At 53.4% G+C, this 14,723-nt stretch overlaps 1 protein-coding gene across 4 annotated transcripts in view; it reads right to left on the reverse strand.

The window, feature by feature from the left end:
* Positions 1–10,140: 10,140 nt before the first annotated feature.
* The window catches only part of LOC134395923 (titin-like), a 229,497-nt gene continuing 224,914 nt past the window's right edge, over positions 10,141–14,723 (reverse strand). For 3 of the 4 annotated variants that reach the window (XM_063122200.1, XM_063122216.1, XM_063122189.1), the window contains 3 exons: positions 14,089–14,201; positions 11,116–11,278; positions 10,238–10,315 (listed from right to left, as the gene is read on the reverse strand). In XM_063122200.1, coding sequence (XP_062978270.1) covers positions 10,308–10,315; positions 11,116–11,278; positions 14,089–14,201 — 284 coding nt within the window. In that variant the 3' untranslated portion in view covers positions 10,238–10,307. The other variant, XM_063122207.1, reaches the window with a different exon arrangement.

A 14,723-nucleotide genomic window follows, 5' to 3' on the forward strand; every position in this document is an offset into this window, starting at 1 on the left:
CGAAGCCAGAACGCTGAGGTGGGGAGGGGGCAGCTTCGGAACAGCACTCCTGGAAGTCGCTCTCCCAGAGCGGCTTCCGGCTGGGGGCGCCGTTCCGAAGCCACCCCCCACCCCAGGGTCCTGGTTTCAATTCGGCTGGGCAGGCGAGATGGCGCTCCGTGCCCAGGTATGCTGGGGTGGTGGTGGTGAAAGCAGCTCACCTGCCTAGGGTGCAAAATAGTCTGGTACCGGCCCTGGCTATGCCATGGCAAAACAATTTCACCTCCATGCTTCTTAGTGGTTTCTAAAAGCAAATACTGGGGACAAATGAAGGTAACCCGCTTCGGGTATCTATTGTGACGCTTCGACCCGCATGCTCAGTTCAGGTGTTTTCAGATCCGAGTTGCTTGTTCACACCAAGGATTCTCACTTTGCTTCTGCAGCTGTAAAACATGAGCTATCAACATAATTTGGTGTTCCCTCCTATTGCAATTTGTGTCGGCCTAGATAGAAGTTGCAACATTTCACCATGATGACTGGGGGTGATAGGAGTCGTAGTCCAACTCACCTGGTGGGGATGGCTGATGTACACCAACAAACAAATTAGATGAACCCAAGAGCAGAAACTATGCGCCAGATTAAAACTAGGTCTGCTTAAACCAGGAGGGTTGACCCTTAAGCCTGCAGCCAAAACTGGGCCACCCAGTGTTCCTGAGATGGCCACACTCCCTCCCCTGCGCCCAATTGTTTGGTGGTTTCCTGGCTTTTGCGTGTGTCCCCCCCCCACCCATTCTAGAAGGCTGAAATGGCCTCTCCTAAGGCTTAGTTCCTGGCAGTAAGCTTTAAGCTAAAATATGCTGGCATTTTGGGCTCCACCCACCACTTTAAGGCGGCCCCTGGGAGCTTCTCTGAAATCAAAATTCAGCCCTTGGGCTGAAAGCGATTCAACGCCCCCGGGTTAAACTAAGCCGCAGAAGCCTCCGAGCTGTTCGCTTTAACATGGCCTGTGTCAAAACAGGAGGTGCTCCAGGGGGGTTTCTGCCATATTCAAGGAAGGGGTGGGTGTGAGGGGGAGATCGCTTTTGATTAAGGTTGTGGCTTTTCTGGTTTCCAGCCAGGACCTTTTGAGAATGGCGATTCTCACTATGGTCCTTGCCCACTACTGGGAACATCACTCAACCAGCCTCAAAACCTCCCTCTTATAGAGCCTGTCCACATGATTAGTTCCTTTCTGTTAGCTCTACATTAAGGGAAATTGCATGGTTTACCTGGGGCTTTTGTTCTTCTTGATTCTTTAGTGTGATTCTTATGGGCTGCATTACACAGGAGGAGAGGGGCAACAATTGAATGTTTCCCCTCTGTTCAGTTGCATTGAGTTCTATTGGGACAGCGCCATCTAGCGGCAGAAGATCCTGCTGATTACTGGCTATTACAACTTTCAAAGGGGTTCTTTTTATCCCGGAATTTCCGGAGGATTCAGTGGGAGACATCCTGGTTGTTGACATCATGAAATCAACCTGAAAACTTCCTTGAGTGGCCAATCACAAGTATGCAATAAATCGCTTGTTTAGAGAAGCCCTTATCCTTTCTGTGCCCAAACTTGCCTTGATCTCTCAGATTTTATCAACATGGAAATGCAGTCCATTTCAGGGGCTCTTTAGTCATGGAGGAAGACCCCTGTGTGTATGTGGAGCTCTGAATGGGAGCCAATATTTAACTTTCCACACTTGGTTATTGCCCTGGGACTCTGAAGTTCATTTTGCTTCCACAGAGTTTTCTGCCTGGATCATTCTGAACTCAAAGAGCCCAGTGACAAAGGAAGAGCCCAGTGCTCTTCAACATTTTTATTAATGATTTGGACGAGGAGGTGCAGGGAACGCTGATCAAATTTGCAGATGACACAAAATTGGGTGGGATAGCTAACATGCTGGAAGACAGAAACAAACTTCAAAGTGATCTTGATAGGCTAGAATGCTGGGCTGAAAACAACAGAATGACATTTAATAGGGATAAATGCCAAGTTCTACATCTAGGAAATAGAAACCAAAGGCACAGTTACAAGATGGGCGATACTTGGCTCAGCAATACTACAAACGAGAAGGATCTTGGAATTGTTGTAGATCGCAAGCTGAATATGAGCCAACAGTGCGATAGGGTGGATTCCTGCATTGAGCAGGGGGTTGGACTCGATGGCCTTGTAGGCCCCTTCCAACTCTGCTATTCTAGGATTCTATGATTCTAGGGTTGCAAGAAAGGCAAATGCTATTTCGGGCTGCATTAATAGAAGTATAGCTTCCAAATTGCGTGAGGTCCTGGTTCCTCTCTATTCAGCCCTGGTTAGGCCTCATCTAGAGTATTGCGTCCAGTTCTGGGCTCCACAATTCAAGAAGGACGCAGACAAACTGGAGCGTGTTCAGAGGAGGACAATCAGGATGATCAGGGGTCTGGAAACAAAGCCCTAGGAAGAGAGACTGAAAGAACTGGGCAAGTTTAGCCTGGAGAAGAGAAGATTGAGGGGAGACGTGATAGCACTCTTCAAATACTTCAAAGGTTGTCACACAGAGGAGGGCCAGGATCTCTTCTCGATCCTCCCAGAGTGCAGGACACGGAATAACGGGCTCAACTTACAGGAAGCCAGATTCCAGCTGGACATCAGGAAAAACTTCCTGACTGTTAGAGCAGTACGACAATGGAACCACTGACCTAGGGAGGTGGTGGGCTCTCCCACCCTAGAGGCCTTCAAGAGGCAGCTGGACAACCATCTGTCAGGGATGCTTGAGGGTGGATTCCTGCCTTGAGCAGGGGTTTGGACTCGATGGTCTTGTAGGCCCCTTCCAATTCTGCTATTCTATGATTCTATGAAATGAAGGTCTAGAAGCAGAAATTCCAAATCGGAGAAAGAGTGTTCTGCAACCGTCAGTGGGGAAGGAGAGAAAAAGAAACCCCAAACCACACAGGAATTTAGACTAAACCAGTAGCCAAGGTTGAACATCTAGAAGCTTTATTGAAACCCTTTACAATAGGTAAGAAGAATCACAACATCAAATCCGGAAATGTTGCTAATGGAGACAGTCATACTATTACAAGTCCAAGAACAGGAGAGGGAGGTAACAGAGGCAGAAGCAAATACAAACCAGCCCCATAGCGGTGACACCAGAGCCCCAAGTGAGCTCTCACCTGGACAGGCTTCTCCTACCACCTCTCCTGCGTCCCAACATCCCATCCTCCATGCATTTCTTGCCCCCCAACCCTCTTCCCCCCCCTTCAAAAAAAGTAGCACTGCCCCTGCTAGGTTATTATAGGAACACCTGCGTAATTCGACGCCGCTGCCCAGACACTGTCACGAATGGCGTGGCTCGTTCTCCTCCCCCCCCGCCCCACAGCCACGTCGCGTGCCCACGGGACAAGCCCATGGAGATTCCTGTGGCTGCAGCCGCGAATTTCGCACACAAAAGAGCCCTTGAAATTGCCACAGAGGCGGTTAAACGCCTCGCCGCCTTCTTCAGAAGGTAAACGCTAGTCCCCAATCAAGCGGACCGGGAAAGATGGAGGAGGTAACTGCTCTAACCGGGCGGAAACCTCAAGCCCACAAGCGCTGTGTCCTGCCCATCTCAGTCTCTTAGCCCTCCCCTAACACCTCCAGATGTTTTGGACCACGTGCCGTCCTTTCCGGCTGGCATGGCCAAAGATTGAACTGCCTTAAGAGTTTGCCCAGTTACAAAAGAAACACACACACACACACACACACACACACACACGGTTCTTCGGTGAGTTGGGCATTTGCTAACCCTTCTGGTTTTGCTCCTGTCCCGATGAAGTCTGTTAAAGAGTGCAAATAACCTGGGAGACAGGACCAGCCCATGACCCGTTTCTGCTCCGAAGTGCCGGCACTGCATTGTGGGCCAAGAGCCCCTGCCTTTGGGCACAATTTTCTGACGTTGCCAAGGACGCTGGTTGGCCAAGGCGTTCCTTGGCTTGTTTCTCCTATCAGGCCTGCTCTAAAATTGAAGGACGTGTGGTTTTCCCCACTCTTTTCGGTGAAGGATGGAAGGGAAAGGGAGTTCCTGACCAAAGAGTCAGATTTGCAACGTCTGGAAACGGTCAACTTTACTTAGTCCAGGCAGATCCAAGGTGACATTTGCAAGCTACTCTGTGCTACGACGAAACAAACCAACGTTCAAGCCATGAAAACCTACATTCTGGGTGTAGCCAGATGTCACATTTTAAGAGCGATGGAGGCCATTTGATGGCAACTCCACTGCTCTGTAGAGTTTCCCCTCCCCTGGGATGATTTCAGAGAAACAGTTCTGCGCGTGTGTTTTTAAGTGGCTTTGCTTGGAGAAAAAGCTACACATGGCACCTACTGGCTAGCCACTGGGCCATCACCAACTACTTCTCTCCTGCTACTGCTTTAAAATGCTTGCAGGTGTATTGATTTTTTTGTGGGGCACGGTGAAGGACGAAAATGATCACGCCTTTAAAAAAGAGGCCTGCTCGATGAACCAGGGGACGGACGGACACGGCTGGTTATGTAGCTCTCACGCAGGTTGCAAGGCTGAGCTCACTCCACAGATAAAGAGCCCACCTTGAATGCTGAAAAACAACCCCATCGGCCTTTACCCTCACTTGTCAATAAGGATCACCCTGGGGAAGGGGTGGGGTGCGGGTGGGGGTGGGGGCAGAAGGAAAGAAAGAAAGAAAGGGGTCTAGGCTACAGCCTCTGGTCCAGGCCCACTATTCAAATCCACTTGTTTGGCAACAACTCACCCATTCCCACCCCTGATATGTGATGCAATGGCCCTCAGACCCCTACTGCCGCCCCACGATTTCTGCCCCAAGGAGTGCAGGCTCAAGCCCATCACACAAGATGGCCGCCCAGCCCGAGTCCCGGCTGCAAGATCCCCTCATGCATCCGTCAATCCCCTCCGGCAAATAAACACCTTCTCAAATTCTTTTCCTTTCCACATGACCTCATCTGTGAAGAACCCTCTTTTGTGCCTGCAGTGGAACCGGTGTGTTGCTGCAGAGCAGTCGTCATCCCCAACTTGGTGATGTTGTTGGGACTCCAACTCTCATCAGCCCCAGCCAGCATGGCCAAGGGCCAGAAATGCTGGGAGTTGTAAGGCCAACACATCTGGAGAACGCTGGTTGGGGAAGGCTGACCGAGGGCGATGTCTGGGCCTCACCACTGCCTGCGTGAACGGGAAGTATGATCTAGAACACAACCAACACTCTGCTACGGCAGCACATTGCAGGGGAAGATGGGAAGTGATGAAGGAGCAGTCTCCCAGGGAAGCCCATCTATCATTATTGACCTTCTCACTGAGGAACACAGATTGAAAGCCCGGCCAAAAAGGCCCCAACGAAGCGGCCGTTACCCCTAGGTTGGAGGAGGGCGGGTGTCCAAGCCACATTCTTAGAGCTGCCCCAGGCCTTCAGTCAATCCTTCCTCCATCATCCAACTTGGGTTGCCTGATTTCTCAGTAAGGAAGACCCATGCCAAAGCCCTTTCTCGCTATCACAGCATCGCATTCAAGAGGACCCTGGTTTCTGACGGAAAGGGGAACCCAGTCCTACAAATCTGGAAAACATTCTACTGAGCAAATCAAGAGCAATTCACACAACCGTTGTGCACATACATGGTGGGGGCTTCGCCGCCGCCGCCACTGCCCCACCTCTCGGGCCCAACTGCGCTATGCCTATGCCCAAATACAGCCCCTGAATCTTTGGCCTCGGGATCAACACTGCTATTCCGCAAGCCGTTCAATTTGGCCCACATTAGGACGGCTTGTTGTGACATGAATTGCAGCGTGGCTGCAATGCCGTTTGCCGCGGGAACGGCCCGCTCTGGGAAGAAAACGGAAGGGTCAAGCCAGAGCGAGAAGACACCGTGGTGCCTCTCAGCGGCCTACACGCTAACTGATACGTGGACACAACCCACCAGGAACTTCTTCAGAGCCCCCATCGAAATGAACCGGAATTCTCCAGGGCACCCCTGTGCTTTCATCTGTTCATTTCAATGAGAATCCCACAGGAGGACTTCCCAGGAGATCTGTCTCCCACTCTTCGTGCCACCCAAGATTTGCCCCTTGAAGTGGCCACACTTGCAGTTTCAGCCGCATTAAGTCCTGAACGTTTTTCAAACCCTGCCTTGGCGGCTATTTCGGGCTTTTTAAAAAATAAAAAGTCGACGGTGCCTTACAAGAAGTGGCAGTGATACTTCGCCCGATCCTTTTGCTAAAATATTTGCATCTCCCTCCTACCACCTGCTCCAGAAGGAAACCAGCCCTGGGCTCAGAATTCCTCCAGAGTTGAAGCATTTACGAGCCACTTTCAAACCTAAACCCGCATTGTGAAAAATCCTCATTTGAAACCAAAGCCAAGGACGCTGTAGTTGGCAAACTACAGGCCTCCCTCTCCGCTAGCCAAAGCAATCCTCCAAGCATCTCCGGGTCGAAGGCTAAAAACGCAGGCACGGCACACGTGAGTGAGTGCGTGGCATGGAAGCACCCACAGCCACACCCCACCCTGCAGATCATCCAGCCTGAACTAGGTGCAAAAAGAAGGAACGCCTGTCCACTTTCAGGCTGGCGGCAGCTGGATCGGCTGCCCCGAAATAAATTTGGTTTGAGGAAAACGGAGGAGAAATTAACCACCTTTTACAAGACACTTTTTTTTCCCAATCACAGAAGATAAAGTGCAGCGTAATTTGACTTCTCGTTGAGAGTTTCCAGCTAACAGACCAAGGAATAAGCCCCCCTCTCAACAAGAAGAACGGAGCCCAGAGCTCCAGCGAAGGAAAGTTAAACTTGGGGACAGAGAAGAGGGAACCCACGGAGTGTCCAAGGCGGTGGGGCACTGTGCCAGCTATCAGCACCTCATGCGCTACCTGCTAAATCCCCTTTTCTGCAAAAGCAGCTGGGATCTTCACCCTCTTTTCTGCATGTGCCTCACACGGAACCCGGGCGGGTGGGATTTGTTCTTACCACGGAGGGGATGAGGCGCGCTTGTCCCTCCAGGGTGGCCGAGAAGGCCTCTAATTCAGCGCACAGGCTTGCGTTAGGGTTTCCAGGGCACGTCCCGTTTGAAAAGGGGTGGCCACACCCCTCCCCTTCGCTCTCTTTATCTAGGCCTTCGTTTCCACGGGGTGAAGTCTAAGCTGGTGTTTTAGAATTTGGTGAGAGTGCTAGAAGCATCCGTCACGGGGCAGTGGTGTACCCCAGTGGGTGGTGGAGGGGAGGATACTCATGAGGACGGGGACTTCTGGAAAGGCAGGGAGCTTCTGTCGCTTGCCGGTGGCTGCCTCTGACAGGGCCGGAGGCGTTGCAGGACAGCTGCTGGGCTGGCCAGCGTCTCCTTTCCAATTGAGGTCTGCACTGCCGTCGCTTGCAGGCCCCCCTCTGGTCCAGGATGCCAGAAGGAGCTCCAGGAACTGGGGGTCCCCACTGCAAAAACCGAACGAGCAACGGCCGCAATCCAGCAGGGAGTTCTCCTGCACAAGCCTGGCTGAAACGAGCGCGAGGCTTGTGCAGGAAGACTCTCAAGGCAGCTCAGGCCTGTCCTCCCACGCCACCGCCTTTGACGCCGGCCCTCAACCCGTCGCCTCGCGCATTTGCCTCCTCGATGAGCGGCCCGGGGTTGGCGCTCTTTTACGGGTCACGAGACGGGAGACGCCCCCCCGGCCCTGGCCTCGTGAGCAAGAGAAATGTGGAGGGAGCTGGCGGCAGCCGTGGGCCCGCTGCAGGAAGCTGCACAGCCACGTGTGGCAACATGGAGGCTTCCTGCCACCCGGGGGTGTGTGTGTGTATGAGAGAGAGAGACAGTCCAGGAAAGACAGGGAGGTTAGATTCAGTAGCTATTAAAACAGGTGAGTGGCAACATCGCTGGCAGGTGGAAGCAGGCTCAAAAACAGCTCAGATGAAAGGCAGGGCTGGGGGGGGGGGGGCGCGCGCTGTATGTGTAGGGAACCGCCCCCTCCCTAGGTGCAAAATCCGCCACTGCCTCATTCATGTTTTAGAACAGTCCAAGGAGGAGAAGGGGAATGCGATTGTGAGAATCAGCAGACCACTTGGATGCAAAAAAGCCCCGTTACAGTTTAAAAAGCCATTTTATTAGAAATCGTGCAACTATATATATATATATATATATTATATATATATATATATAAACAAAAAACAACCACAAGTGCAACATGTCTGTGTGTGAATGCAGATCTGGGGTTTGTTGGGTCACGGAGAAGCATCCTGACTACAGGGACAGATCACGGGGGAGTCGCGCCCCCTGTATTTCGTTTTACACCCCTCCTCTCTGGTGCCTTCCTATCTCTCCCCCCCCCCACCCTCCATCAGCCCCAAAGCAGCGGTTTGTCTGCAGAACTCCCCTGACGCACACACACACACACCGCTCCCCGCCCCCCGCCCCAAGATCTTTGTCCCCTGCAGTTCGGTTTTTCAGACCCCAACGAGAATTCCTCACGACTCTCAAAATACACGATGTTTAAAGTTTTATTTACAATTTCATTTTAGTGTCATTTGCAACGTGGAACAAGGAGCTCAAACTCTCATTGCCCCCCTCCCTTAAGAAAAAAAAAGCAAGGTTTTTTTTCCTCCCCCAAGGAAGAGAGGGTGCGTCCTCTGTCTGTCTGCCTGTCTCTTTCTCTCTCTCTCTGGCACTCAGCCGGCCCACTCAGCCTCACATGGACTCTTCCTCTCCAGACCCTCACACACTTTCAAACGACCCTCTTGGTCTCTCCGGGGTGGGGTGGGGTGGGGCACAGTTTCGCCTTCTCCCCCCCACTCCCCGCCAGACTGCTTCTTTGCCACTGATACGCAAACTTCGAGAGGCCATGCCCCCGTTCCAGCAAATCTTGCAAACTGCGTGTCCTCAAGTTAAATCCATAGCTGCATGGATTCAAGAAATGACCGCCCCCTTTCCCCTCGCTGACTCTACGGAAGCAAATTAAGAGCGTCCGGGGTGGTGGTGTGAGGGTGAGGAATTAGCCCTCCCCGGGGAATCCGAGGGGATGCGTGCAACACACCCGTCCTAAAACAGCCCGCGACGTCGCTTGCAGCCATTGGTTAAAGGGACCCAACGGGTTTGTATGGTTGCAGCCAGAGGCGTGGCCCCCTCGCGCCTCCCTCAATGCAGCCTCATTGAACTTTTAATCAACATGGCTTAATGCAATTTCGCTCCATCATTCCAAAATAATAATAACAATAATAATAATAATAATAATATTTTAAACACACACAAAATAACCATCACACAAAAGTAAAAATAAAAAGAACACAAGTTAAAATGGCTGGATATGTTGATACAAAGCCAACAGCAGCGGTTAATGGGTCTTTTAATTCTCCTATGGCGAGGGGAGGGGAGGGGGGGCGGTGAAAGAGAAGCGTGAGCCTGCGATACAGCGACAGCCATCAGCAACACTTTTTATCACAACGGAAGAAGGAGGAAATTAAAAAGGAAGAGGAGGGGTTAAGAGTTCCAAAAGAGCATGAAGTATGTGTGAGAATAATACAGACGAGCGTTAAATAGGAGGCAGCAAGGGATGCTGCAGCGAAGATGGGGTGGGTGGGGGGGGTGAGGAGGGAAGACAGCAAAGCTTACCCCCTTTAACTCCCACCCGGCCTCAGGCTCTGCTCCGGGCACGACACGCCAGCCCTCCCCACACATCCAGTCAAGAAAAGCCCTCCACTTGTGTGTGTGGGGAAACGGGAACGTCCAAATTTGCCCTTCGTTCCCCGCAAGGAAAACTGCAGGCGCGGGAGGCCGTTGCTGCCCCCACGGAGGAGGAGGCCCCCACCCCAGAGCCTGGGCCGCGCTTGCGGAGGGCCGGCCGGCGTGGAGGGCGCTCCTCACGCTCTCCAGAGCGCCGCCAAAGGGCGGCAGCTCGGCTCACGCTTCCCGGGCGAAAGCCGGGCTCCGGGTTACGGGAGGCAAGCTTTGCGCGTGGGGCGTGGGGAGGCGGGCGGGAGGGCAGGGGGGGCAGAGTCACAAGCCTTGCGGAGACAGAGCGGCAGAGATCTCTTCCGGGAGGGGGGGGGCCCTGCCGGGGGGGCGTCAGCGTCGGCAGCGGTGGCAAAGAGGAGGAGGCGACAGAGCCCAGGCTCTCGCTGACAGAGGTGCTACGCCGAGGGGAGGTGCCGCCAGAAAAGACGGGGGGGTTGCCGGAGGCTACGGTGTCCGCTCCGCGGTCCGTGCGGGCCTTGGCCGTCTCACGGAACGTCAGCTTGTGGGACTCAATCTGCAGCGACACACAGGGGGGAGGGGAGCGGGGAGACGGGGAGAGAAGAGGGGCGGAAGGCGACACCAGAATGTCATCGTTAGATGCCTGGAAAATAAAAGGCGATTCGCTCCATTAACAAAGTCAGCCGAGTAAAGAGGTATGCCAGAAGCATCTGGTATCTAAGCGCCCCCCGTCCCACCCCACCCCGCCCCGCCCCACCCCGCCCCCTAGCCTTTCAAGACGAACCCCCGGGTGGGCTCAAGGGGGCTCGCCAGCCAGCCGCTCACCCGCCCAGCCCTCCGTGGGCTTTGCCTCTTCAGCAGAGGGCAACTGCTTCCAGCCCAACCCAAGCCTCAAATAACTATTCCCCAGAAGCTCTTGGGGGGCGCGTTTCAGTGCTGGCCAGGGCCAGAAGCCCAAGGGGACGGGGACGGGACACAAAATCCCAGCATGGCTGAGCCGAAAGCTCTTGCTCCCAATAACGTGGTCTTAGGAGAGGCGTTTCAACCTTTCAGGATTGGGGGGTGGAGGACTGTACAGAAGTTGGGAAAGTAGCAAACAATTGGTAGTTGGCGGGAAAGGGGGCGTGGCCGTCTGGGAAACCAAAGAGGGCCAGATTTGTGGCCTCGGAGGGCCGGATTTGGCCCCTGGCCTGAGGTTCCCCACCCCTGCTCTTCTATTATTTATTTATTTATATAGCACCATCAGTGTACATGGTGCTGTACAGCTTGTCTCCCTAGGGGCTCTAGGGAGACAAGCCCCTCCCCCTTCCCTTCCCGCCAGGAGACGGCCTCTCTGCCGTCAAGGAGCCTCCTCCTGAAGGCTGCGCAACCCCCCTCTTTCTCCGCCCCCTCCCCCCGTGCCGCTGGGGAGCCCCGTGGGGGCGAGGGCCTCCTTGCACTTACTTGTTTCTTGTATGTGAGTGTCGAAGCACTGCGCTTCCCTTTGGCCACCACTGCCCAGGAGGGGCGCGGCCGGCCCTACGCCGTTCTCCTGCATGGCACTGCTGCCTGGCGGGGGCGTGGTCGCAGCTCCGTTCTGTGGGGCTGCCTCCTCGCCCCCCTCAGTCTATAATGAAACAATGGGGCGGGGGAGGACAATGAGGCGTCAATACAAGGATGGGGTGGGATGAAGGCATGCTGGCCCTGGACAGAGCGCCCTCGTGGGAGACACGCAGGCGCACGGGCAGACCGGGTGCTGTCGGTAGGCTCACCGGGGGGAGGGAACTAGGCCAGCCTTCCCCGACCTGGTGCCCTCCAGGAGTGTCGAACGGCAACTCAGAATCCCCCCGGGAGTCATCTTCCAACACTTCTGGACGCCACGAAGTCAGGAGACCGTTTCCTGAGACAACCCAGCCTCAACAGCTCTGCACTCTGCACATGCTCTGTAGCTCCCCCCCTTGCCTAAAATAATCTCCTCTCCGTGCTGGCCTTCTCTCCTGCCACCACGTCCTCTCTCTCCAATCAAAGCAGAATAGGTCTGCAAACGCCGGTGGGATTTCAAGGTTCGGGCTCACTTCTACCTCCCTTCCACAACCGTTTTTCCAGCCTGCCTTTGCCTCCACAGAAGACCCGACTCCCTCCCTCGTGGCCTGCTGCCCCTCTGCCCGTTTCTTCCTCTCGGCGTAAGACGTTTATAAGGGAACGTAACTGATCCGATTTAAGGCAGAAGGCTAGATGAGGCTGCCAGAATGATCGTGCTTACCAATAAGGTGGCCGAAGGTAGTATAGCTAGATGTCGGTGGCAACGCTAAGAAGACCCAAAGATTGTTTCTTTAGGGCCTGATTGAAGATTGGTGCTTATGGGTCTTGTTTGAGCCAAAGTGAATGTTGGGAAGTGAATGCTGAGTAGCAGAGTCACCTTGACTTTGCTGAAGAGAGCGGTCTGTTTGTTTATTTATTTATTTATTACATTTATTACATTTATATACCGCCCCACAGCCGAAGCTCTCTATGGGAAAAGCTGTAGTTAATGGACCTTCTTAGATGAGTAGCCAACCTCAGGGTACTGAGACCGGATGCTTAAGGAGACATTGGGGACTTTTCGACTTTCTTTGGAATAATCAAAGACGTCAGCAGTGGCGTTAGTAGGTGGGAGGCACTTACATGTAGACCAGTGGTTCCCAAAGTGGGCGGTACTGCCGCCTTGGGGGAGGTGGGATTGCATAGGGGGGCATTAAGAGGCAAGGGGGCAGCAGGGGGGCGCTCGAGGTGGTCTTTTCCGAGACGCGCCTCTCCAGAAGGTCTTAAAACCCAGGGACATTTTTATGGGAGAAGGTAGTTTGGTCCTGAGCCATATAGGGGAAGAATCCACACATGTATTAAGACCATTTAAGAAGAGTCCTTTTAACGGTGAATTGAAAAGTTTCAAAAGCACCAAAACTCTAATGAAGAGACATAGCCTGCTTGGTGTGCCCCGCCATGCCGGCTGCAAAACAGAGGCGTTCGCTCTCTTTTCCCTCCCTCCCTCGGCAAGCCTGCGGAGGGTACTTCGGATTTTGAATAAATATTCAATTAATTGTTACCGTTTTGAATTTTTTTGTTATTATCTTCCTTAGTGGGTCGTTGAAAACCGCTATTCTGAATAATGATTTTTATAGTGTAGGGTAGAGGGGCACTGGGCATGAGTTTGTGGAACCAAGATGGCGGTGACCTGAAAAAGTTTAGGAACCACTGCTTAGAAGGAGTTTAGAAGGAGCTAGGCCACTTAACTAATCAGCAAGCTTAAAACGTGATAGTTTCCGAGCCTGGAAGTAGGCATGGGAACGGGCATCACACAAGGGCGTAAGACAGGGCCTCCTCACCCCAGACGCCAGGTTCCACCTTCGTTCAAGATTCCTGGGTCTTTCCCTACCCTACACAAAGGGCCTTTGAGGAAAGACAGATCCTTCACCCATGAATATAGTCAGCTCATTCAGTGCCTTTCTGTGCATATTTTACAAAAGTGTATGTGTTTCCCCCACTGATTAAAGCGTGAAAATGTACATGTGTGTGTATATATATTTAAATGTGCATTTAAAAGTGTAAATTTTTTAAAACTTGATTGCAAATTTGAGAATTTGCAAGCATTTCTTAAAAAAAAAGGGGGGGGCACCCTACTTTTGTGTGAGATTGCAAATGGACATCAGAAGAGCCCTGAGGCTGGACCAGACCAAGGGTCCGTCTAGTCCAGCACTCTGTTCACACAGTGGCCAGGCAGCCATCGGCCAGGGATGAACAAGCAGGACATGGTGCAACAGCACCCTCCCACCCATGTTCCCCAGCAACTGGTGCACACAGGCTTACTGCCTCAGATACTGGAGATGGCACACAACCATCAGGGCTAGTAGCCATGGATAGCCGTTGCCTCCAGGAATTTATCCAACCCCCTTTTGAAGCCATCCAGGTGGGTGGCCATCCCTAGATCTTGTGTTAGTGAGTTCCGTAGTTTAACTCTGCACTGTGTGAAGAAGTCCTTCCTTTTATCTGTCCTGGATCTCCCACCCATCAGCTCCATGGGATGGAGAGGACTGTGAAGTCTCAGGGGAGAACTGGGGGACGGGGAGGTGGCCAGGCATTGGGGGGTAGGGAGGGCTTCTCTCCCTCTGCCTCATCGCCTTCACCGAACACGCATTTTATTTTAAAAAAAATAAATATCTGCTGCTAGTTATCTGTCATCGCAAACAGTCGCTAATATTTCCGAGGCCCTTCGAGGCGGGCCGGTTGCCCTTCGCTGGAGCGGCCCTGGAGGCTCTCTGCGCAGCACCTTCCTTCACATGGCAACATGAACGTGGACGTGAGGGTGGTGGCAATGGGTGACGGCAGGACGGACGAGTGGCCACACACGGGAAGGGGGGGAAGGGAGGGGGAAGCCAAGCCGGGGTGCTGCCCAACACGTACCTTCACAGTGCCGCCAGCCGGCGTGTGCCCGACGTTGTCCAGCGAGCCCACCTTGGCCTGGGCTTTCTCCTTGAAGTTCAGCTTCTGGTTTTCAATCTTGACATCTCCACCTCCTGGAACACACAAAGGAAGAGAGGAGAGGTGGATGCTTGCCGCCCGCCCACCCCGCTTGCCACCCACCCCCACCGCTCGCCTCCTCTCTCAACTTGGGGGCGAAGTAAGGACGCACCGTGGAAGCGATCAAAGCCACACGCCACTTTGAGCCACTGCCAAAGTGCCCCAATTAACCGGGTCGCAGCTAAAAGTGTTCACTTCCCCCCCTTTTTTTAAATGCAAGAGCTTATTAATAATGCGGTGGATGAGCACCGTCTTGAAAGAGGGGTCCCCCCTTTTGTAGCGATGGCTGCCCACTTGAACCGGAATTTGACAAACTGATGGAGGAAAAACCATCAAGGGCTACAACTCAGGATGGCTACGTATCATGTCCCGCTTCAGGGGCAGTGGGGCGGGGTGCACCAGTTGCTGGGGAACACAAGTGGGGGGCGGGTGCTGCTGCCGCCTCCCCCCTTGTCCTGCCTGTGGGCTTCTGATGGGCAGGTGGCTATCAGGAGGAGCAGGGCCTTCTCTGCTGTGGC

This window comes from Elgaria multicarinata, chromosome 1 (assembly GCF_023053635.1).
Source record: "Elgaria multicarinata webbii isolate HBS135686 ecotype San Diego chromosome 1, rElgMul1.1.pri, whole genome shotgun sequence".
Classification (NCBI taxonomy): domain Eukaryota; kingdom Metazoa; phylum Chordata; class Lepidosauria; order Squamata; family Anguidae; genus Elgaria; species Elgaria multicarinata.